Below are 26,982 nucleotides of genomic sequence, written 5' to 3'. Positions count from 1 at the left end.
TTTTCTTGAATCTTGAAACTACATAAACTAATCGATTTCCCAATCGATTCTTTTAAAAACACTTTTCAGTAAATTATGTGCAGACTTATATGAATCGATTGCATAATCGATGTCAGGTGTTTTGTTCCAATAATAAAGTCACACCAATCAATTACTTAATCGATTTACTAAGTCACATAATCGATTCACAAATACACATAATCGATTTGGCTACAAACTGAGAGTTCCCTGTGATTTCAAATATTTGTGTCAATCGATTTGCCAATCGATTTGGTTTAAAACAGGAACTTAGCTAATTTCATGTTAATCGAAGTGTCAATCGATTTGGTAGTATTTTCCTGAAAAGTTCTTACCAGTTGTTTAGTTCAATCGATTGATACCAAACTTAACATGATTGAATTTTTCACAATAGATTGTCCAATCGATTGTGTTTGTCACAGGTCATGTTACTTTTGAAATATTATTTAAGCAATCGATTTGCCAATCGATTAGCCTAGTAAATGGATTGTCCCTGTGACTTACCCAATCGATTTCCCAATCGATTTGTTTCAATCAGTTTTTACTTTGTGATGTGCACAATCGATTTGCCAATCGATTAGCCTGCAAATCAGGTTGCCACTGACTTGCACAATTTTTATTTCTGATTGTGCCAGTCGATTGCCTAATCGATTGTGTAACCACAAACAGTATGTTTCCTTACAACCCTTTTACGAAATCGGTTTCCTAATCGAGTTATTCAGTAGATTTTCAACTTTTTTTGATTTCTTGAGTTCCAAGCTATTTGTCTCAAGTATGTAGGGTTGAGTTGTTGTTCCTGAAATCTTGCTCAGTTAAAATGTTAGATTTATCATATGATGTATGAACATTGTATGTTTGTTAATTATGTCAAAATTAGGATTAAGAGGACTAAAGTCCAACCAGATCTAGCGTTGAAGTTGAATACAGGGCTATGGCATTAGTGACCTGTAAGCTCATTTGGTTGAAATAGTTACTCAAAGAGCTTCAATTTGAAGAGGCAACATAAATGACATTAATATATGATAATCAAGCAGCATTTCACATTGCCTCTAATCCGGTTGTTCATGAGAGAACCAAGCATATTGAGATAGATTGTCACTTTGTAAGGGAGAAGATCGAATCAGGCGACATCACCACTAGTTTTGTTAATTCCAATGATCAATTGACGAATGTATTCACTAAGTCTCTGAGAGGTCCTCGAATCAGTTATATATGTAACAAGCTTGGTGCATATGATTTATATGCTCCAGTTTGAGGGGGAGTGTTGAAAATATATTTATATTTATTACATATCATGTAAATAGGGATAATATCTCCCATATTTATTTTTGTATTTATTGCCTTGAGCCTATATAAAACAGACTCCGTTGTGTAGTTCAAACACATGGTTTCACCATATGTCTCTCTCATTTTCTCTTATTCAACAAGGGGGATAAGGAGCAACATCAATGTAACCTCTAGACTTTGATTTTTGTTTATCAACTATATCAAAGTCTTTAATAGTCTGGTATTCACAAAATATCACATCTCGACTTTTAATAAATTTCTTGTCAACTAGATCCTACAATCTATAACCAAATTCTTTTTCACCGTAACCAGCAAAGATACATTGTTTTGGACTTACAATCAAGCTTGAACCTCTCATATCTTGGAACGTGAATAAAACATCTGTTGAGGTCAAAACATTTTATATATGTTTTTTAATGGCAACAAACCATGTGAATTAAATTATAAGTTTTATGAATGGTGATTTTTTGATGATTGCACTTGAGTTTTATTTAAAAAACAAGAATCACTAGAAACCACTCATATCAACAAGTGCATACTTAGTTATGAAAGCATCAAAGTATCATAAGAAGATTACAACAATAGTTTCATAAGCTTCATGAAGATATTAAAGGCTATTTTTTGAACCTCAAGATAATCAATTGTGAGGATAAGAAACTCATCATATGAAGTCTTCCATATCACATGAATGGTCATATTTAAAGGATCATTATAGAAGAACTTTTATCCCAAGCTACACAAGATTATTCTTCAAGTATTGTGACAAAACTCACATTGAGTTTTGTATTAAGCTTTGAGGTTTGAGAATAATCTAGAATGAGTTTCTAAAATAGCTCATACAATACACAAAGAATGGTATAAGGATAAGGAAAATATTTTATGAAAAAGTCCTTGAAGAATTCATTCATCTAGCTTATGATTCATTTATAAGAATGTTTGTTACGAGACAAGAGAACATTGTCCTTATCTAAAGATGTATGATGGTCCAAAAGTACATGATTGTTACCCCTACATTATTCTAGCATTGTTCCAAACAACTTTATAAACAAATGAGAATCAAGAAAGCCAAAATTTGTATCAAGAATCAAGTGAAAATAAGTGTTTGAACCAAGGATTAAGGAGAACGATCAAAATAATCATTTGATACCTTGGAAAATATAACAAATGGATATATTAAAAATTCAAACATATTTGAAGATGAATAAAGAAGTCAAAGAATATCTTTATAAAAGAATCTCAAAATGAGTATGTCATATACTATATCAATCATTCAAGAGAATGATTTTTGAATATTCAAGACAACATCTTCATGAAGAACATGTTTAGTACATTCAAGTCTATACTAAAGTATCTCAATGATATTTGATTAACAAGACACAAAATGTACAAACACTAACTTGGAAATATATTGTTTCAACAAAAGATTTCTCCTTTCATATAGAAGAGAATTTTCTCAATTGTTATTAAATAATGTTTTCATGATGAACAAGTTCATTGCACTCATAAATTTTCATATCAATTCAGAAAAATGACAAGAATCAACTTTGATGAATAATTAATTCCAAGATTAAGTCTTTTATTAAAAGAATAATAGAAAAACATTCAGCATAATATTCTGGTGTCCTATTAAAGAGCAATTGTTAAAATTAAATTTTTGGAAAGACAACTTGCAACAACTAATTTGTCATTTCACACATAGACCTCCCAATGTGTAATGGGAAATTAAAAGCCAAGTTTTAAGGCCTAAATGGTGAGAAAATATGTCCAGATCAATATGTAGATTGATAACAAACTTTTTGCTACAAAAGGGCACTACAAGGTACTATTTACCGTGATAATTGCATCATGCTTCTGACTCATTCTATTTCAACAGACATAATGGCAGGTCATCTAATCCTTCTTGCCCAAGTTTCCTCCAAGAATCAAGGTAGAACATTCTGGTAGAAAGGAGAACGTTATGGACATAACTACTTTACATTTAAAGAGATTGCTTCATAAGATTGTTGGCACTTTAGGAAGTGTGTCCAACGGCTATATTCAGTTTACATTGAATATTCAAAGCCTCTCAATGCCTACAAATTGAAGATCAATTGGAAGATGAAGGCAATAGTTCAATTTGCAATCTACCAATACTTGTTGAAGTAAGCACTAGTCAAAAAACTCTTCAAGCAAACTCCAACTCTCTTCACTAAATATGTGCATCATCTGTTGGAACGAAACACATTTTATACTAAGAGTTTTTATGATAACAAGAGTATTTTATGATAACAATATATTTGACTTCAAAGAGTATGAAAGAAGATATGGTCAAGATTTGTAGAAGATTTGAACAAGATTTAAATAAGATTTGAAGTATATTTGAAGAAGATTTGATCAAGATTTATCTACAACAAAATATGAATAGAATCAACTTGAAGAATTTACAAACGCGATCTGAACAAAATACAATTCAGAATTAAAAAACGACTAAATTGAAGCCCAAATTTTAACTATAAATAGATACTCAAGGCTGACGAAGAAAATCATCGAAAAGCATAAAAGAGTAGTCTTAGAGTTCAAAGAGAGAAACACTTGTTCGAGTTAGAAATATTTTCTGAGTGTTCTTTTCTTTGAGTGTGAGAGTTATTATTATTATCAACTTTGTTATAAGCAAACACTTAAAGCTCCAATCTTTTGTATCGAACCCGATAGTGGTTTAGTTCCTTCCTCAATATGGAGTTGTCAGGTTGTTAGGAGAAGACTTGGCTTGTAGGGTCAAGATGGTTAGTTCCTCAAAAGTATGGGGTTGTCATGTTGTTTGGGCAGACTGACTTGTAGGGTCAAGTGCTTTGTAATTCAAGGTATTTAAATTAGTAGTTTAAAGTCTTCTAAATGAAGAGACTGGATGTAGCCAAGTTAGTGGTGAACCCTGAAAAACTAAGTGTCAAATTACTTATGCTTTCATTGCTTTTTGCCTCTAAATTTGATTGCTTCTACTCCAAGTAAGTCACTAAAACCAAAATAGTTTTTTATTTATTTATAAATCATCACAAAGTTGTCAACTTTGGCAAACACAATTCAACCCACTTTTATCATGTTTTCACCTTCAATTGGCATCAGAGCTCGGTCTCAAGACTGAGTACTTTACAGTGTTAGAGAAAAGATCCAAGGGTTCAATATGTCGGGATTCAGTGAAGAAGCTACTGGAGGAAACATCAACATACTACATTTGTTTGATGGAGAACGTTTTGAGTATTGGAAAGACAAGCTTAGAAGTTTTTATATTTCACAAGATCCTAAACTTTGGGACTTGGTGAAATATGGTTATATTGCTCGAAATAATACTGATGGTATTAAAATTCAAAGAAAAGAGATGACATTCATAGGCAACATCGTGATAAATGCAATCACCTTCAAGGAATTTGACAAGTGCACCAACAAGGAGACATCTAAGAGTATTTATGATAGTTTGATTCGGGCCTATGAAGGAAACAAGCAAGTTCAAGAAGCAAAGGTCAACCTCCTAGTCAAAAAGTATGAGTTGTTCAAGATGGAAGAAGATGAAGACATCGAAACAATGTTTTCCAGATTCCAGACCATGGTCTCAGGATTAAAGGTACTTGAGAAGAGTTATACTATTGTTGATCATGTGAAGAAAATTCTTAGGAGTCTAAGAAGCAAGTGGAGACCTAATATCACTACCATTCAGGAAGCAAATGATCTGAATACTCTAAAGCTGGAAGAATTAATCAACTCTCTCATATTTGGTACAGTTAAAAGCAAACTTAAATTCAATTTCTCAAACCAAATCAAACTCAATTCTCAAAGTTCTAGCTACTACAAAACATTCATCATGCTTCATTGTTGCTTTATATATATATATATATATATACACACACACACTTTAGCATTCATTCATCAAGTTCAACTCTCTCTTCACACAATCTCGCCAAAATTTCTATCAAGTGTTTAGAAAGGGTTATGAATTTATCACTCAAATTCTATAACATGCATCACGCTATCATAGGCTTGAAAAAATTCTAGTTAGCAATCACAATGCAGCAAACACATACACTTTTGGAGGACTTTCGGGTTATAATAGGGCTTAGGTAATGGTAGGACATTTTGGGATAGTAGGCTTTACTACTTGAAGTTACGAATACATTTTCAAATTATTCTACCACTTTTTATTTTTCTTTATCTTTTCATTGTGGAGATTCTCAAACATTCACAAAAGAACCAAGAAGATATTATTTATCAAAATACACAAACTGATTTTTTTTTTCTTCTTTTTTTTTTCTTTTTCTTTTGATTTTTTCTTTTTCTTCCTTTTTTTTCTTTTTGTGAGAGTCACCACCCAAAACTTAAAAGTTTGTTATCCCATGAGCAACCCCAAACTTAGAATTTTACCAAGACATCAAGTAAGATGATGTAATTAAAGTCAAGTCTTTGATTTGTAATGTGGCTTGTAACCGAAAGAAAAGGGCAATGCTCAAAGGGGCTAGCAAATGATAACATTTGCATAGGGTAGTTAGAAAAGCTCAAACGACCAAATAAAATTGCCTCAATGTATGCTTAAATTACAAGTGATGCAAGTCAGAATTAGTGCAAGTTCTGAGGGGATAACATATGTCTGGATAATCACACAATAAATAATTAAAGTGTTTAGGCCGAAAAGCTCACCGCTAGGATAATAAGAAAGAGTATGAACTATCTAAATGATGTCAAACATGTCACTATAAAATTTATTTAGTTTTTTAAAAAAAATGGCAAGTGAGACTTCGACAACCAAGAAATAATCAACAATACATGCATTAGTGAAACTTATCGAATGGAGCAATGATATGAGCAAAGAAATAGAGTTTAAATTTCAAAATCCCAAACAGATAACTAAAGACCAAATGCAAGTAGTTAATAATACTTCATCATAGTTAGGGGTGGGAATAGGTCAGGCCAGGCCAGGCTTTGAAAGGTCTAAGCATGGCCTACGATTAATATTTTAGGCCTACGGCCTATCATATGTTTTTTCTTCGGTCTGGCCTAGCCTTTTTAAAAGCTTGGCCTAGCATGGAAACCTATTTAAAAGTATTATTCACATTAAAACATTTAAATGTTCTACTCATACCACATGATGTTCTCCACATACCAATATCAATGTACATATCTATATATATTAAACAAAAAATATTTTTTCTAACAAAATAATTTTAAAAAAATATGAAAAAAACATCATTTAAACCCTAAAAAATAATTTTTGATTTCAAAGAATAGATTTTTTTTCTGAAACAAACGCACCCATTATTATCTCTCAAACAAATATGGAACAACTAATGACTGATTGTGTAAGACCCATAATTTTAAAGTATACTTTATGTATTTTTGTGTATTTTGGATTTTGGCTCGGAGGCTTTTTAGCCAAATTTATTAATATTTTGGAGTTTATATGATCAAAAAGATATTTTGATGCCAATTAGAATTACTCGTCGATGAATAAATTAAATTAACTACGGTGAATCTTTTACAAAGAATTTAATGGGTTATGGGTGAAATGGTAATTTTAATAAATATCTAGATATTTTGAGATATTTGTTAATTACAATTAATATATATAATGGATATATGTTTTGAGGGAAAGGAAAAAGGAAGGAAAGAGAAGAAAGAAAAGGAAAACCAAAAGAAAACTGAAAAACATTTTCCTCTCCCTGTCTCGCGCGCTCAAAATCCCTCCCTCCTCCATTTTCGTTTTTCTTTGCTTCCTTTAAGTTCGAGAATTGAAACCCAAGGCTAGTGGGTGAGAAAGATCAAGTTCCCAACTCCTTCCTCCTTCTCGGATTCGAAAACGGAGTTAGGGATTTCAAAACCGTCAAACACAAACCTCCCCGATTCATCTAGATCTAAGCTTCATTTCGCGAAGAGATAGAAGGGAAAATCGCTCACTACCAGGCTACGGTGCTAGGGAACCAACTTTGGAGGCGACGTTGCGAGCGGAGATTTTACCGGATTTACTCGTGGTACCGTGTTCCCACGTTAAAGCTAACGTTAAGGTAAGGGCTCCTTCCAAACTTTTAGTTTGCATTTAGGGACTTATCTGTGGTTGTGTGGAAAGGAATTTGTTAGGGTTGAAGTGTTGATTTGGGGGAAAATGAATCTAAGGCTTTATGAGTAAAATCTTAGAGTTAGGTTTTGGTTATATTGATGAATGTTTCGTAGAAAATGAATTTAAACTCATTTATGTATGATTTTGAGTAAATGAAACTTGTTGTGTTTGAGTGGTGGATTATGTTGATTTGTGTTCGTCGTATTTGACGTGTTCTTAATTAATACTGATTAAATTTGATATGTGTATGGTTGGATTTTGTGGAGAAATGAATTGATGTGTTTTGGGGTGGATCGTGGATTGAATTTGATAATATGTTTGAGTTTGTTTTGTGTGGAATTTGAAAAGCATTAGAGTTAAACGAGTATTAAAAATTGGGAATCTTTTAATACCTCGGTTTACTTAATGTGTGTTTGAGAAAATCGTTTAAGTTAAATGAGCATTAAGAATGAGTCAGTATATGCTCATGCATTTTCATTCTTTTTGTAAATCGTGGAGACCCGTGATAGGTGGCACCTTGATAAATAGTACTTTGGCCTGTGATAGGCGGTACATTTATGATTTACGTTTTTGTAAACCGTGCAGACTCGTGATAGGTGGCACCTCGATAAACGGTACGGGCCCGTGATAGGCAGTACGTTTATGGGTTTTCGTTGTTTTGTAAATTGTGCAGACCCGTGATAGGTGGCACCTCAATAAACGGTACGGGCCCGTGATAGGCAGTACGTTTATGGTTTTCGATTTTTTGTAAATTGTGCAGACCCGTGATAGGTGGCACCTCGATAAACGATACGGGCCCGTGATAGGCAGTACGTTTATGGTTTTCGATTTTTTGTAAATTGTGCAGACCCGTGATAGGTGGCACCTCGATAAACGATACGGGCCCGTGATAGGCAGTACGTTTATGGTTTTCGATTTTTTGTAAATTGTGCAGACCCGTGATAGGTGGCACCTCGATAAACGATACGGGCCCGTGATAGGCAGTACGTTTATGGTTTTCGGTTTTTTGTAAATTGTGCAGACCCGTGATAGGTGGCACCTCGATAAACGATACGGGCCCGTGATAGGCAGTACGTTTATGGTTTTCGGTTTTTTGTAAATTGTGCAGACCCGTGATAGGTGGCACCTCGATAAACGATACGGGCCCGTGATAGGCAGTACGTTTATGGTTTTCGGTTTTTTGTAAATTGTGCAGTGATTTAGTTTATGTATTTTTGGAAGAATAAACAGGGAAATCGATTTCCCAATCGATTTGATGAGTTGCAGGGACTTCACTAATTTGACAAAATCGATTTGCCAATCGATTTTGCAATATGCCTTTCAAAACCTCTTAAGAAATCGATTTGGAAATCGATTGGCAGTAAGACAGGAACTCAACAAAACTAACCAAATCGATTTGGAAATCGATTGGCATCAACACAGGGGCTCAGTTATTCATTCAATCGATATCCCAATCGATTGAATTAAGCCCAGAGTTCAGTTTTTACTAAAATCCTTCATCCAAATCGATTTCCCAATCGATCGACCCAGTGGAAATTCTTATTTTGAGCTAGATGATCGATTATTCAATTGGTTCATCAATGGATTGGCCAGTTGTTTATTGCCTGATTGATTTAAGACTTATTTTGATTTCATTTTTATTTTGCAAGCATTATATGAACTTTTAGCATATGGAAAACCCTTTTAAGGTGCATGCTAGGTTGAAAGGTTATCTTGTGCATTTGAAAATTTAAATGTTATGTGTTAACTGTTAATTTCGGTTGGTGACCCTTTACAACTATTGTGGAAATCTGGGCTTTGCCCTCAGATGAGAGCCAGGACGATCCTACCGGTTCGTACCCTACGGATGGGAATGTAGATGGGAATGCTTGACTGGAGCTATGTTAGGAGGATCTCACGGGGCGCATGGAGATCACTCAGGGTGTATAGCTATAGTTTTTTTTGAAGAATGATCAGATTAGGATGACATAGAGGGACAGATGTTTTTTTGATTACGTTATTTTGAGCTGGAAAACTGTACCTTTACTAATATTGTCAGCTTGACATGTTATTTTCGAGGGGTTACATGTACCACTTTTTGATGTGTAAATATTTTGGATTTATATTTTGAGAAACTTTTCCGCTGCTTGTAAATTATAATGACTCAATTATTTATCCAAAGGTATTTCCTTATTTATTTCTCTGTTTTATTTTAAATTCTTTTGAAAAAAAAAATACACCCTCGCTTTGAAAAACGGGGTGTTACAGATTGACTAATTGAATGACTATCGAATATGGAACAACTACCAAATATGGAACGACTAGCGAATATGGAATGACTACTGAGTGATTGCCTAATTGATAGAATTTAAAATTGGAAATATTATTATTAATATAATAATAAAAAATAACATTAATAAATAATAAAATATATATAGTCCGGCCTCTCAGGCCTAATAGGCTTTTTTATAAGCTAGAGTCTGACCTATTTAAATAAATAGACTTTAAAAATAGCTTGAGCCTAGCCTTTTTATTAAATAGGTCAGGCCATGCTATGCCATAAGTAGGTCAGGCCATAGACCCCTAACGGACGGTTTAGCCTATTCTCATCCCTAATCATAGTGCACTTTTACACACAATTAGAAAGAAACAAATTCAAATAACAAAAATAAGATTGCAAAAAATAAAAGTTACCTCTACCTGTGGATTGCCTCCCACGAAGCGCTTCTTTACAGTCATAAGTTTGACGCCTCAACTATTGTCAAGGTGGCATATATGACAAGAAGAACACGTCATCCTTCTTCTTCTTTTTGTTTGGTAGAAATTCCATGAATTTGAGAAATAAAAGATGTTGCTTTCATGTCCTTTTCAATTGGACATTGATGAACAAGGCATAGATTGAATCTCGAACTTTATCAATCTTTTTGTTTTTTTTTCCTCGTTCGTCTTTTCCTCTGGCTTATCTTCTCCTACCACAACAATGAAATTATCTTCCATCTTCAATTTCTCCTCCATCTTCTCAAACTTAACCACTTGCTCAAATAACCTCTCACATTGACTTTTAAATCTATCAATTGGAACCATGTTATTCTTCATGAATTCAACCAAAACGTCCGTAATGTGAAAGTTTTTGTCATCTGATTCTTTAGATAGAATTTTATGAGGTAGAATTTGTTCCCAATTGATCTTTTTAATGTAACACTCGTCATTTTCTGCATCTTTGACCAAAAAATGTTTATATTATACTAGTTCGGCAAGGTCATCAAAATAATTTTCATTCCTATGTCTTTCTCCGTAAAAGTCACACCTAAGAGGTTGTATTTGAGGATTATATTTTAAAGAAGTATCTCTCAAGATTTTCCCCTCAATCATGCGACATATACCATACCATATATAAGACAAGTATTACACTATTCATATAATTGTAGTAGAATATCATCGTTATAATCTTCCATGCTCTACAGCGAATAGTTATCTCAAACAAAGAAGAGACAAACCACTAGCACATGACATTAGCAACCTCCACAAATAAAAATAGAAAATAAAAGAAAAATAATTTTTTTTAAATTCAAATTACAATAAAAGCAAAAAATTTATTGCATAGCAAAAAATTTCAATTAAGTTAATTAAATTCAATAGTGATATGGCAATCCCCGGCAACGGCGCCAAAAACTTGATAGTGTTTCAGCAAGTTTACTGAATCGTTGCAAGTAATAATTCAAACGGTAATACCGAGTTTCGAACTTAAGGATTGCGTTTTACTATCGAATTATATTTAATTACTAAAATTGAACAAAAATTTCTCAATTTGATTGAAATAATATTTAAAATTAACAACAGTAATAAAATTGATCCTTTATAATAAGAAAAATGTTAGGGATGAGTTTCACTTTAAATCCAACCTTGGTGTCTAATTTGATCCTAGTTATTGAATTTCTCTATTGAGTTATTACCGAATTCTCTTTATTATCCTTACCCTAATTTATTAGTGACATAACCTTTAATTTCAAAGTAACCCCTAATTCCTTAGTGGATTTAAGATTAGAATTAAGCCTTACCGTACAAGAATTCTCGTTTTAAACTATTGCCTTTGCAACTAATTTAATTGGTTTCATGACCTACATCTATCCCTAGACTACAAATTTATGAATTTTCATCTCAAGCATTCGTGAAGTCCACTCCTGTTTCAAAATACGAATCGTAGAACATTTTAATGTTGATCAAGCAATAAAAAGCATTAAGCATAGAGATGAGAAAAATAAGGGTTTCATCTTGTTACACTCATCCCTAACAAATAAGGTTTAGTTACTCATGACAGAGATAGAAAAGATAGAGATTAGAGAAGAATTATAAGAAAGATTCATGAATGATTCTTGATAAAACTACTCCAGTGGTGTTAGAAACGGTTGTCTTTGAGTTTCTATGTTAGGGCACAAGTCTCCCAACTTCCCAATAGTCAAAAAGATGTATAGAAAGTAATAAAAAAAAAATGAATTTTAATGAATGCTGATGCGCGTCGTGCGCCCCAGGCGCAGGATTTGCTCTCCGGGCGCACCTGGACAGTGTCACTGGTTGACGTTTTATGTATTTCTCTCCTCTTTGGAGTCCCCATTTGGCTCCAGTGTGTTCATGAAAGTTGTAGCTATGAATCGTATCTTTCATTTGCACTTGTGTTGACTTCAATTGAACATCTACAACTCCAGATATGGCTGAAATACTCCACATTGGTCATGTTGATTTCTCACCAAAATTCAGCACTGCACTAAAATAAAGTAACAACGCAAAACTACGAAAAATCTCTACTTAATCAAGCAAATAAGAACATAAACATTTCATTAAATCAAAGAAATAAAATCAACAAAATATATCAAATAACTCCTTAAATTAACTAATGATTAAAGATAAATAAGACTAAAATCAATGAAAAATATGCATATGATGAACAGTCATCAAGAAGCTACTGGAGGAAACAACAGCATACCACATTTGTTTGATGGAGAACGTTTTGATTATTGGAAATACAAGCTGAGAAGTTTCTATATTTCACAAGATCCTAAACTTTGGGACTTGATGAAATATGGTTATATTGCTCGGAATAATACTGATGGTATTGAAATTTTAAGAAAGGAGATGACATTCATAGGCAACATCATGATAAATGCAATCACCTTTAAGGAATTTGACAAGTGCACCAACAAGGAGACAACTAAGAGTATTTATGATAGTTTGGTTTGGCCTATGAAGGAAACAAGCAAGTTCAAGAAGCAAAGGCCAACCTCCTAGTCAAAAAGTATGAGTTGTTCAAGATGGAAGAAGATGAAGAAATCGAAACAATGTTTTCCAGATTCCAGACCATGGTCTCATGATTAAAGATACTTGAGAAGAGTTATACTATTATTGATCATGTGAAGAAAATTCTTAGGAGTCTAAGAAGCAAGTGGATACCTAAGATCATTGCCATTCAAGAAGCAAAGGATCTGAATACTCTAAAGCTGAAAAATATAATCAACTCTCTTAGATCACATGAAATTGAGCTTGAAAAAGATGAGCCCAAGAAGAAGAACAAGATTATGGCCTTGAAATCCAAGTAGAATAAGGTTCTATAGGCAACATCATAATTAGAGGATAGTGATTTAGATTATCAGAATCTGAACTCAGAGGAAGCGGAGATTGCTTTCATATCCAGAAAAATTCAAAAGATGTGGCACGACATAAAAATGAAATTTCCCCAAAGACATTCCAAGCAATCCAACAATTAATGATGATAAATATGACAAGAAAAGCATCATATGCTATGGATGCAATGAACTTGGACATATCAAGTCAAAATGTTCAAATATGGGGAAAGGGAAACACCAGAGGAAAGATTCCAGACCCAAGAAGAAAAGTTTGATGGCTACATGGGATGATTCTGAGGAATCCTCTGACGATGAACAAGCAGATTTGGCTATGATGGCTCATACTAACTCTGTCTCTGGATCCAACACAGATTCTAACTCTGGAAGTGAATCAACAGATGAAGAAATTGAGGTGTTTTCTGACTTTACTTGATCTAATTTAATTACTGCTATAAATGATTTTAAAAAAAAATTATCACAAATTGTCTTTAAAATAGAAAACACTTAGGAAAGAAAATACAAATCTAACTGAAAAAGTTAATGCTTTAAAGAATCACAGGTTTGAATTTAAAACAGAAAATGCAACTCTGAAAATTGATATTACTAAACTTAAAACAGATAACGCAAAATTGAAAAATGATATTGCTGAACTTAAGGCTAAAATATCAGATTATTGGTCAAGGTACAGTTGGTAATAGTATTTCCACTTCTATTAAAGATGTCTTATTTGTTACAGGTCTTAAGCATAATATATCATGTATTAGTTAGTTAAGTGATAATAATTATGATATTATATTCAATCAAAAACATGCAAGGCAATTAGTCAAAAGGATGGATTTATACTCTATACAGGTCAGAGGCAAAACAACATTTATAAGATAAATTTGTTTAGTCTAGAGAAACAAGAGGTTAAGTGTCTTCAAACCTTATATTAATTTGGCACCAAGGATTAGGTCATGAAGAGAAACTAATTTGGCACAAAAGATTAGGTCATGCAAACCTTAGATTAATTTCAAAACTAAACAAACTTCAACTAGTTAGACGTCTACCTAAGCTTAGTTACAAAACTGAAATTATGTGTGAAGCTTTTCAAAAAGGAAAACAAACAAAAAAAAAGCCTTTACCCCTAAGAACTCATTCTCTACCTCAAAGCCCCTTGAGCTCTTACATATAGATCTATTTGGCCCAGTGAAAACAGCCTCTCTAAGTGAAAGAAATATGGCTTTGTTATAGTAGATGATTACACTAGGTGGACATGGGTAAAAATTTTAAGAAGTAAGGATGAATCCCACAAAGTGTTTATCACATTTTGCAAACAAATAATGAATGAAAAGGGTCTTAAGATTGTAACAATTAGAAGCGATCATGGAGGAGAATTTGAAGAAGAAAAAAATTTGAAAGTTTTTGTGATGAGAATGTAATCTCTCACAAACTCTCATCTCCTAGAACACCCCCAACAAAATGGAGTTGTAGAAAGAAAGAATAGTCCACTCCAAGAAATGGCCAGAACCATGTTAAATGATATGAATGTTGCAAAACACTTTTTTGGTTGAAGCAATTAATATTAGATCATATTGAATAAAACACCATATGAATTGTGGAAAGGTAAAAAGCCTAACATCTGTTATTTTAAACAATTTGGTTGTACTTCTTATATGTTAAACACTAAGGATAACCTTGGTAAATTTGATTCTAGATCTCAAAAGTGTACATTCATTGGACACTTTGTAAGATCCAAGGCTTATAGAGTGTTTAATAGGGAAACTCATATTGTGGAAGAATCCATACATGTTAAATTTGATGACAAACAGCTTGACCTTGAAAAGTCAAAGCAAGATGATGATATTGTAGGTTTATCAGAACCAAAGGAAGTAGATGCAGACAAACTATAAGAACTTAAAAAACCAGAGGATACAAGCAAATCAGAAGAATATGAAAAATCTTCGAAGGATGAATCTGATCAAGTTAGAAATGGTCAAGATAAGTTAGAAGAAAGATCTGGATGAAAGTACCAGTATATCATCCTAAAACTTTAATCATTGGAAGTGCAAGTGATCCTTTGAGAACTAGATCATCACTTAAAGATACCAGTTTTTTTGGCTTACTCTCATCAATTGAGCCTACCTCTATTGATGAAGCATTGAAAGATGATGGATGGATTCATGCAATGCAAGAAGAGTTAAATGAATTTGAGAGGAATGATGCTTGGGATCTAGTACCTAGACTAGATAAGAACATTATCGGAACCAAGTGGGTTTTCATAAACAAGCTAAATGAAAAAGGTGAAGTGGTCAGAAACAAGGCAAGACTTGTCGCACAAGTCTATAGTTAGCAAGAGGGCATTGATTACACTGAGACATTTTCTCTAGTGGCCAAGTTAGAAGCCATTAGTATCCTACTTTATTTTGCTACAAATAATAACATTACATTATTTCAAATGGATGTTAAAAGTGCTTTTATAAATGACTATATAAGTGAAGAAGTCTATGTTAAACAACCCTCAGGCGTTGAAAGTTCTGAATTTCCAAATCATGTTTTTAAATTTAGGAAATCGTTGTATGGTCTAAAACAAGCACCTAGGGTGTGGTATGATAGACTTAGTAACTTCTTGTTTAAAAATAACTTTGAAAGAGGACAAGTAGATAATAGACTTTTTGGAAAATCAATAGCAGATAACATTCTTATTATTTAAATTTATTTTGATGACATTATTTTTGGATCTACTAATGGCACTCTTTGTCAAAAAAATTCTAAATTAATGCAGCTTGAATTACAAAAGACTATGATAGGAAAACTTAGGTTCTTCTTAGGGATACAAATTCAACAAAGTCAAAAATGTATATACATTCATCAAACTAAATATACAAAAGAAATTCTTAGGAATTTAAGATGAGTGATTGCAAACATATGGCTACACCAATACACCCTACTTATTCACTTGAAAAAGATGATTTAGGCAAAAAAGTTGTCCAAAAACCCTATAGAGGAATGATAAGATCCATATTTTACCTTACCGCTTCCAAACCTGACATCATGTTTAGTGTATGTAGAAGATTTCAAGTTGACCTTAGGGAATCACATTTAACTGTTGTTAAGAGAATCCTTAGATACCTAAAAGGCACTATGCAAACTTGTAGGAAAACAAGTGTATTGGGATTCATGTTGTCATAATCGACTAAATACTTATTCATACAAAATAGCAACATCAAGCATCTTGTAAGTTGAGTTTCATCTAGTCAGACAATCTAAAATCGAATTCTTGGTGCAAGAGATTCATAATTGTTTGGCAATCTCCTCAAATTTTTCCTTCCTTTTAGTTGTTGCAATCCAATATGCAGCACTATCTCGGGTCCTCTCCACTCCATCTTTCAAACTTCTAACCTATCTTTTACTATCAAATTAAGTATATGTGCGCAACAACGCATGTGAAGTAAGGCCCCATCCTTTAACAATGTATCCAATTGCAACTTATACTTAATTTTCAATGATTGCATCATTAGTGCTACGATTATCTAAAGTGATAGTGGACAATCTTGTATCATTGTTCCAATCCATCAAACATTCAATCAAATGCATTATAAATTTTTTCACTTGTATGAGGGGAACGAACATAAATAAACCTACCATAATGAGATTCACATTCAATGACTAATATAAATGATACTCAATCAAACTAGTATTAGAAGAAATTATAATTACCTCAAAATTTGACTTTGTAAATCCCAATTTTCATCAATGTAATGAGAAGTGACAACCATATACCCTTTTTTTGATTGCTCATAGTCCACATGTCAAAAGTAATGGTCACTATTTGTGGGAGAGTTTCTAACAACTTCAAAATTGTGGTTCACTCAAATTCATACACTTTGAACATCTAATTTTTTTTTTTTAATAGTATTTCTACAAGGAACTTGAAATAAAGGTTGGAAAGAGGCTGAGTATCTCCTAAAATCAATATATTCCACTATTGAAAGTGGATATTCATGCAAAATAATTGCATGTGAAAGCTATTTCCTAGCATTTTCAGCATCAGAAATATCAGTCCCCAACTCATTTTTACCTTTCAAGACCTCAGTTGTAAAAAATGTTTATTCATTATTCTGTCTCATGGTAGCCAAATGTGGCAAACATATTTTTATATGTCCGTGCAAGTGTGACGTCACATCTCCTGCTCTCTCACCAAGCAATTTCTTGCAATAATTACATTTAACTTTATCTTTTCCATCAACTTTGACCTTTGTAAAATGATCTCATACAATACTTTTAAGTCTATTGGAACTATCTTTAGTTATTTCATTTGTCATATTATCATTTGTCTCATCATAAGGTGTTTGAGGACACATTAATTGACGAATTACAACTTTCATTCATAGTTGATTGATGTGAACTTTCTTAAGAAGTAAGTTGACATTGTAGTGGTTGAATGTGCCATCAATTTTTATTTCTATATTCTGTAAAGTTGCACATAAAACCAAATTAAATTCATGAATAGTATAATAAATCAAGAATCACAAACAAGTTTAATCAAGAAAAAAATTATTATTATAAATACTCTGCATTCAAACAAATAAAGAATTTTGTAATACTTTCATATAACTATGCAAATTGTAGAATTTAATTTCAATTTATATCACAAATTATTGTTTAAAAAAGCATACTAGCAAGAATCACAATACTTTAAATTTATAATACTATAATACTTTCATCTAACTTACACGAGTGGCAAGATTAAGCAAGCATCACAAACATACAACCTAGAATCACGAACGATGCGCAAATGAGGATGATAGTGACAAGGAAGGATGACGCATAGGAGGATGCGTGGAGGAGAATAAAAACGACACATAGAGGAGGATGAAGAAGACGACGCACAAAGGAGGATGGTCGAGACAAAAAAAAATGAAGGTGGAGGGTGGACGACAGCGGTAACAAGAAAACGAAAAAGAAGAAGGAAGATTGACAAAATTAGGATTTTGTTACTATTTAATTAATTGTATTTATGTTGGGTGGGTGTGGGCCGGATTTGACCAAACCTGCCCCCGCACCCGCTCATAACTTTAAAAAGCGGGGAAAATTCGAACTCGCATCCAATAAAAACGGTTTTCCCTCGTTAAATGTCGGGTGGGTTCAGGGCAGTGTGGGTGAGTTCGGATTCAAATGACATGCCTAGCATTAGAGGATAGGATAATCAAAGCATTATCTTACAATTTATTGGGGCATGCAGATTTTGTTATGATTATTAGAGGATGCACACAACTTGTCTTCTCAAATGATTAACTGCCATTAGATCATTTACTTTCATTAGAGTGTTGACTTCTTCAAAGTCGTTGACATTATCATAAGCATTGACTTTTTCAAAACATTGACATTTTCCAGAGGCATTGACTTTTTTAAAACGTTGACTTGTTTCAGAGGCATTGAATTTATTCAGGGGCAGCGCAAAGTCAGACGCTGGTTGCATTCATTGGAGGAAACATAGTCAGATGTTGTATTCATCAGAGAAACAAAGTCAAATGTTGCATTCATTAGAGGTAATAGAGTCAGATGTTGCATTCATCAAAGGCAACAAAGCCAACCTCGAGACCAAGCTCCAATGCCAATTGAAGCTGCAAAAACACGAGAAGGATGGTTGAATTGTATTTTTCCTTAATAAAAACTTTCGTTTCAAAAACTGGTTTGGGATACTAAAAACAAATAAATAGATTAGAGAACAATAAAACAAAATAACAGGACAGCTATAAGCTTCATCATCAAAACTAAGGTTAAGGGTTAAGAATTCAATTCCATCCCTCAGCATAATTCTAACAGTTACTAACATAACTTGGATGTTTTAAAAAAACCAATGTTTTCACCTTGCTTCACGTGAAAAAGTTCATATTCTTGTGTAAGAAAATTGATTCTAGCTCTTTTAGCTTCACTTGAACCCTCTTGTGTGATTTCTAAAGTGTCCAACATAATACCCTAGTAGTATAAAAAAACTTTAGCGCATTATTTTCCATTTTTGAATGTATGATTCGTAGTTTCCATAGTTCTCGTATTATTATTATTTTTTAAAATTAATAATATTTTGATACTGTTAAAATCATTTAATTTTAAAATATAAAATAATACAATTTTTTAAATCGTTGCAACAATTATATTTGGTAGAATTTTCGTAGAAGATCCTAGAAACAAATTTTGCTATTTTTAGAACCAGAAAGATTTACTCGTCGTTTAATTTTCAAACCAATGTTGAATTTTATGAAAAATTAAATTGAGAGTCCCTATTTGGAGTTGTTTCACTTATCTCAAGTTTCAAAAATGAAATTATTTTTAAAAGGGTAAAATATAATACCACAGTAGTATGACAAAACTTTTAGCGAGTTGTTTTCTATTTTTAAATGTAAGACTTGTAGTCTTCATAGTAGTCGTAGTTTTATTATTTTAAATTATTTATATTTTGATACTATTAAAATTATTTAATTTTAAAATATATAATAAAGTTTGTTATTTTTATAATAGTTGAAAATTTTTACTTGTCATTTAATTTGCAAGCAAACTTATAATTTGATGAAAATTAAATTAAGAATCATTATAATTATTTCAAATGGATTGGAAGAATTAGATAATTATTCGTCAAAAGTAATAATTCAATTATTAAAAATTATTATCAATATTATTTAATTATCAAAATAAATTAATTTTACAAAAATAATTATTAAGAATAATTAATTTTGTCAGTTTTTTAGTGATCCATTGATTTTGTTATTTCAATCCACAATTATTGTAAAACGGTTTACACTCGAGCGTATAAGTACATTAAACTCTAGATATATCAATAATTCTCAAATAAAATCTTAATGAGTCTAATGACCATGACCTAACTATGCAAAATTAGTTTTACACCATCTTCAAATAAAAACCCATCATCATGTCTCATACTATGATTTTATTAGACGGTAATGTAAAATCCTAATTATCGTATCTTAATACTACTTTTTTTTTTTTCTCAATCCTAATTAATAATTGTTTTTTTACATGACTAATTAATTATTAATTATTCCTATAAATAAAGGAAATCCTATTTACAAAATCTATCTAACGTATTTCGATTGCATTTTTATTTAAGAAAATAACCGTATACAAAATCCAAAGTGAAACACCCTAATAAAAAAGGATTATAAGGCTGTGACGGAGAATGCCGCTTTCGAATCAAACAAACAAATCGGAAATCTCATCATCGCCGATTTTTCTTCCTCGTCATAACCATGGTAATACTTCATCTCAACCTTTTTTTTTTCAATCAATTTTGATTTTATATTTTTCAATCACAAATTGCATCAGTTAAAGTTCTTCTCTCCCGATTCAGCTTTTATTTGTATCATCAATTACGAGTTTTAGGTTTTGCTCAAACTTTAGTGTTGTCTAATAATAAGGGCTTAAAACATTATCGATGTAAGATACTCCCTCAGCTCCTAATCTCTGTTATTTTAGCTTTGATCCAAAACTTTGGTCTTTTTTGGTTTTAACCCTATGGTTCTCAAGGGAATGAAGTCCTAGTAATTCTGTTCCGTCGGAAAAGTAAGTAAAATATAACCTAGAATTGGTCCAGGATTTGAACTTGGGATCTTCTGAACAAACTGAAACTAGTTAACCACTTAAGCTGAATCATTTGGTTAAACTTTGGTCCTTTTAAATTAGATACAAGTAAACAATCTTTTTATACTAGTACCTTACAAAAATCAAAATATATTTATTAAATGAATTAAGTATGTTACATTGGTAATAGATGAGTCATTTAATTGACCCAAATAATGAAAGGGGCAATGAATAAGCACATGAGCCCATAAAAAAGGGGATGTACTGCAAATCTTCGATGGTGCACTTTGAGTATCTTTTAGTGTGAAGAATGTGATAAGATTTAAATTGTGAGAGTATTTAGATTAAGTGTAATAAGTTATTGGAAATTTCAGAAAAATATTGTATTTAAAAAACAATAAATAAAGGTAAATAAGTTCATGAATTTTAAATTGATTATTTTTTAATTTGTGTCTAAGCCTAAAAGGGACAAAGATTTGGGACAGAGGGAGTATTGAATTTAACTAGTTTGAATGAGGGATGACAAATTCCCTCTCAGTTCAATTATCAATGTTTAATTAGTCATTTAATATCTTTTTGATAATATTTATTAGTAATTTATGTATAAAAATTATAATCTTATGGGGGCATCTTGACTTTGTTCTTGTTTTTGTTTTTGTTTTTGTTTTTGTTGTTTAATTTGTATTAGGATTTTGAAACATATGAGAATGTTTAATGGCATAAACCTGACAAAGAAAAAGAAGTCAAGGTTATATATATATATATATATTATTATGGAGCTTGATTTGAATCACGAGCCTTTGGACCAAATTAGTACTTCAGTAGTTGAATTTGATTCTGTATTGGAAGAGCTAGAATCCGCGGAGGTACATATACGAAACCGAATCAGACACCTTGAAGCCATAACTTCCAGAGCGAGGCAGCATCAGAGGTTGCCGCAGACGCGCTCTCAGATTCAGATAACCAACTTTACAGGAGAAGTAGGAACACCAGATGACGAGGAAGGTGGTGAAGAAGGAAGGGAGCATCACCGTGTTGAGGAAGGAATAGTTGAAAGTGGGAAAGGGGCAAAAAGGAAAAGTGCTCATTTAGTCGCTAAAGCTTTAGGGATGGAAGAGATGGATGATGGTAAGGTGGAGGAAGAGAGCACTGGAAATTTTTTTGATTGTAATATATGTCTGGACAATGCAAGAGATCCTGTTTTGACATGCTGTGGTCACTTGTTTTGTTGGCCATGTTTCTATCAGTTATCATATGCTTATTCAAAAGCAAAGGAATGTCCTGTTTGTAAAGGAGAAGTCACTGAAACAGGCATTATTCCGATTTATGGGAATGGAAGTGCCGGCGGTGATTGTCAGTTGGAAATGGAAGAAGCCGGTTTGAGAGTTCCTCCCCGACCTAGGGCACCTAGAGTTCAGAGTATTAGACAAAAGTTCATAAGCCAAGGATCATCTTCTTCATCTGTTGTCCAAAGAATTCGACGGTTTCAGTTTCATAACCATATTGGTGGATTTGCTGAGCAAGTTCAGTTAGAAAGCATCAATGCTACAATAGAGAGAAATAATGCTTTGCTCATTCAATCTCGCATGCAGATAGAAAATAATCAACATTCTGGTTCTCATCAGGCTTCAAGGTTGCCGGTGCAAGAAGATCCTTCATTTTCCTCCCTTTCATCAGCTTTGGACACTGCAATAGAGACTGTAGAAAGATTAGTTCAGGGCCTTGAATCATATATCAATGGTCACCAAATAGGAGGAAGCATACAGTTAAATCCTCGTCCTGTTAGTAGAAATTCAACTTTTAGTGTTGCTGATACAAACCGGTCAGAGATTCATGATCAAGAAGTTGCTGCTGTGACCAATTCTGTAGCTTCAGCAGCTTCTGTGTCTCCTTTAAATAGGAATGTGGACAATATGGCTGTTATAGGTTCAGAAATTCAGACAACCGATAGAAACGTACAGATTAGTCCATTAGACCCTTCGTCATCGAATGGTAGAAGAAGAAATGGTGTTTCAAGCGAACCAAGAAGAAGAAGAAGATTGAGATGATGGTCTTTTATGTAAGTGGACATGCCATTATATTCATCAAAGGTTCCTCGTTTACATGTATACTACAATTTGTTTGTAATACACAATTTTCATCTCTGTCTAAAACAAATATATTATCTTAGTATTGTATAAATTGCAACAGTATGTTATTATTACACTTCAGTCAGTACTTGTTATGAGTCATAACACTATTTTTGAACCAAATCAAATAAAATCCGCAAACCAATTAAAAACTAAAAAACTGATCATTGGATGATTTTGACTCTTACTGTGAAAATTGTTTGGATCGAATTTTATATTATTCTGAAATTGAATTAATAATTGAATTAAACCCAACCACGAATGTAAATTTTAATACTCTATTTATTTTAATATTTGTATAAGATGATGTATTAATCTAAATTTTTTCTTCAACTAATGGTTTTTCAAATGTTTCTTATCAACAATTCTGGTCATTGCTTTTAATTCAACTCTTGTATATTATTTGAATTTTTAAATAAGTTTTACAGACATGTTTAGAACATTATAAAAATATTTGTTTACAAAAATTTAAAACTAAAAAAAAAAGATAAATTAAATATGAATTTTTAAGCCCTAAAAGCTTTAAAAAAATCATCATTTGTTAAAAAAAATTAAATTTATGTGGGAGAGATTCTTATAAAGTTTTAAACATGCATGCAAAAAATCATTCAAACGATACACATGAATTAATTTAAATGCAGAGATTAAAATTGTTAGACAAAAAATATTTCAGTGACCAATATTTGAAAGAAAAAAATATAGAGATTAAAAAATAAATATAATATATTTATAGAGACAAAAAACTTATTTAACTCTTATTTTACAGGTATATTTCATTCGAAAGCTTAAAGAGCCCATGCCTAATTTATTTCTTTACTTTTTTAAAACCTTTTCTAAATATTGTAAACACCGAATTAGGATTTTTATGTCGTTACTAATGCCATGTTAGGGCTAGGTTCAGAAGTAATTTATAAACCTTATTTCCTTAAAACATCACTTTTCTAAGTTGTTAAAATGCTCTAAGGTTACCTTAAAATTTATTTAATTACATACTCGAACTCTTCACGAATTATCGATAATTACAGTGTAAATAGGATTATTGTTGGAGGTGTACATTTGAGGCAAACCTTAGAGAGCAATAGCCTCAAAGGCCAATTACCAAACTCTTTCAAGAGTTTTTATTTGGGGGGAATTCCATACAAGTTGAGACAATTAGTGTAAAATAGTTTATATATATATATATATATGAGAGAGAGAAAAAAAAAGTTAATACTCATTAGTAACTTATAAGGTTATTAATGAGATTATCTCGGTCTTACATCGTTTATCATACTATTAATCTATTAAATATTATATTGGGAGATAATGCTATTTATTAGTGATGGCAGTTTGACCTAGTGATGGAAGCTTGACCTAATTTATGTTATGTGATACTTTTGTGTCTATTAGATTAGGAATAAAGATTCAACCTTGATCTATATAATGAAATGATGGATGACTACATTAAATAGTAAATAGGTTACGGTGAGTTTCAAAATAAAGAAAGGATAATAGTAAAAATGGATGATACTCAACGTAGGAGACTGTTCGATAATATAAAATCATGTGATATAATAGTGCTTAGAGTTGAAATGATCATGAGTTGAGCGCATGAGGTTGATCATCTTTTTGAATGTTGATGGGATTATTATTATTGCATATTTGACAAGAGTAGGGTCTTGACCTATTTAATCAGGGGTAATTGACTTATAACAGTTAGACTCTATGATAAGTTAAGTGACGGTTGACCAATTGTTAACGTTGATTTTAAGTTCATTAGAAATCTACCAAAATATCAACAAATAGAATGTTTAAATGTATGATCTTGACAAATTTTATTATCTATCAATTGCTTAGTAATCAATCAAGTATGGATTAATTTGATGGTTAATTCTCATATATAATTATGTGATGGATTTATCCTATCAATGACTTATGTCAGAATATGTAAATGGAATTAAGTATGGATTGAAAATGATAGTGTTGTAACAAAAGTAATATAAATCCAACGATATCTATGCATAAAAAAGGATTTTCAAAGTAAAAATTGTGAATCAGGAAATAATATTAATTTGTAATTATATTTATCAGATTTTCAAAAATAAGTTAGACAAATCAGGATTTGATTTGATCTCTTTAATTTGTAATTATGAGATGTAAATGTGGTAACGATTATATATACGAAGAAATATCAAAGCAAGAGGGACATCAAACCCTAAATTGTGACATGGTATCAGCAGGTTCGATCAAACCTGTGAGTTCTTAGTTAATCTTGGCTTTATTCAGCGACATCCCACTGGGTCGCTCTTGAAAATTGTTCCTTCCGTTCTTGGTACTTGCTTGTTTCGTGATTACGTTGCGAACTCTCAACCATAGCTGGTTGCGGTTCGATTCTTGGTTTCATCTTCGCAATTCCTGATTGTCGATTACAATTTTTCGGTGTTGCGATTATGCTTTTGGGTCATTCTCGCTGCTGATCGTTACTGCGTTTCTGGGTCATTCTCGCTGCTGCTTGTTACTGCGTTTCTGGGTCATTCTCGCTGCTGCTCGTTACTGCGTTTCTGGGTCATTTTCGCTGCTTGTTGATTGGTTTCCGCTCAGCCGCCGCTGCTTGCGTGATCGCGTTTGGTTGTCTCGTGGTAATTTTTTTGTTACAGACCTCTTGGTTAAGAAAGCATTTGATTGATCCCTTTGCTAGCTTCAGTTATTTTATTCTTAATTTTTTGTCTGCGCATCACTGAAAAAAAAAAAAAAAACTTTGTGCACGTGATGGCTTTTGAAAAAGACAACTTTTGTGTACGTTTTACCGGTAAGAATTACGCTGCTTGGGAATTTCAATTCAAAATGTATGTTAAAGGAAAGGGATTATGGAGTCACCTTGATGGGGTTTCTAAGGCACCGACAGAGAAAGTCGCCTTAGATGCGTGGGAAATCAAAGATGCTCAGATTATTTCCTGGATTCTCAATACTATTGATCCATATATGATCAATAATTTGCGCTCTTTTTCAACTGCTCAAGAAATGTGGAACTATTTGAAGCGTATCTACAACCAAGACAATACGGCCAAACGTTTTCAGTTGGAGCTAGAGATAGCCAATTACAAACAAGGTAATTTGTCAATTCAAGATTATTATTCTGAATTTTTGAATTTGTGGACATAACACTCTGCTATTCTATTTGCTGCCGTTCCCAAAACTTCTCTTGCGGATGTCCAAGCTGTCTACGACACTAGTAAGCGGGATCAATTTCTCATGAAACTTCGTCCGAAATTTGAGGTTGTTAGAGGTGCTTTGCTGAACAGAAATCCTGTTCCATCTTTGGATACATGTGTTGGTGAACTTCTCAGAGAGGAACAACGTCTCCTTACTCAAGGAACCATGTCTCGTGATGTTATCACTTCTGAACCTGTTGCATATGCTGCTCAGAGCCGAGGTAAAGATCGTGATATGTGACAAGTCCAATGTTTCTCGTGTAAACAGTTTGGCCATGTCGCTCGTAGTTGCAATAAGAAGTTTTGTAATTATTGCAAGCAACAAGGTCATATTATCTCTGATTGTCCCACGCGCCCTCCACAAGCAACACAAAATTCCGTGCAGGCACTCCATGCCACTACGAGCTCCGCAGTTGGTCCTTCCATTTCTAGTGCCTCTACTGGTGGTGCTCTACAGCCTGAAATGATTCAACAAATGGTACTTTCTGCTCTTTCAGCCTTGGGAATTCAGGGTAAGTCTTTTAATGTTTCCAATCCATGGTTTCTTGATTCTGGTGCATCCAATCACATGACGGGTTCTTCTAAATGCTTGCACAATTTACATTCTTATCATGGTAATCAGAAATTTCAAATTACTGATGGTAATACTATTTCTATCACTAATGTTGGTGATATCAACTCTGATTTTCGGGATGTGCTTGTATCACTTGGACTTGCTTCCAATTTATTGTCTGTTGGACAATTGGTGGACAACAATTGTAATGTTAATTTTTCTCATGATGGTTGTCTTGTGCAGGAGCAGGTGTTCGAGAAGGTGATCGCGAAGGGGCCTAAAGTGGGACGATTGTTTCCACTTCAATTTATTTCGAATCATTTATCTCTTGCTTGTAATAATGTTTTGAATTCTTATGATGACTGGCATAGAAAATTGGGTCATCCAAACTCTGCTGTTTTGTCTCATTTAGTTAAAACTGGTTTGTTGGGAAATAAAAATGTTGTTTCTAAGGCCTCTATGCCATGTTCTGTTTGCAAATTGGCTAAAAGTAAAACACTTCCTTTTCCGTCTGGTGCTCATCGTGCTTCCACTTGTTTTGAGATGATTCATA

The 26,982-nt window shown here is 32.7% G+C and overlaps 1 protein-coding gene across 1 annotated transcript; it reads left to right on the top strand.

The window, feature by feature from the left end:
• Positions 1-20,053: 20,053 nt before the first annotated feature.
• LOC101488454 (uncharacterized) lies at positions 20,054-22,773 on the top strand. The gene is made up of 2 exons (XM_004506396.3): positions 20,054-20,228; positions 21,245-22,773. Exon 2 carries the CDS (start codon positions 21,258-21,260, stop codon positions 22,602-22,604), a length of 1,347 nt encoding a protein of 448 aa, XP_004506453.1. The 5' UTR covers positions 20,054-20,228; positions 21,245-21,257; the 3' UTR covers positions 22,605-22,773.
• The last annotated feature ends 4,209 nt before the right edge of the window (positions 22,774-26,982 follow it).

The sequence above is a fragment of the Cicer arietinum genome, chromosome 6 (assembly GCF_000331145.2).
Source record: "Cicer arietinum cultivar CDC Frontier isolate Library 1 chromosome 6, Cicar.CDCFrontier_v2.0, whole genome shotgun sequence".
Lineage (NCBI taxonomy): Eukaryota > Viridiplantae > Streptophyta > Magnoliopsida > Fabales > Fabaceae > Cicer > Cicer arietinum.
Note: the sequence above shows the minus strand (reverse complement) of the source record. Positions and strands in the feature narration are given on the sequence as shown.

What these genes read in the sequence shown, in the direction of transcription:
- LOC101488454 (XM_004506396.3), top strand. Translation starts at nt 21,258, where the DNA reads ATGAGAATGTTTAATGGCATAAACCTGACAAAGAAAAAGAAGTCAAGG.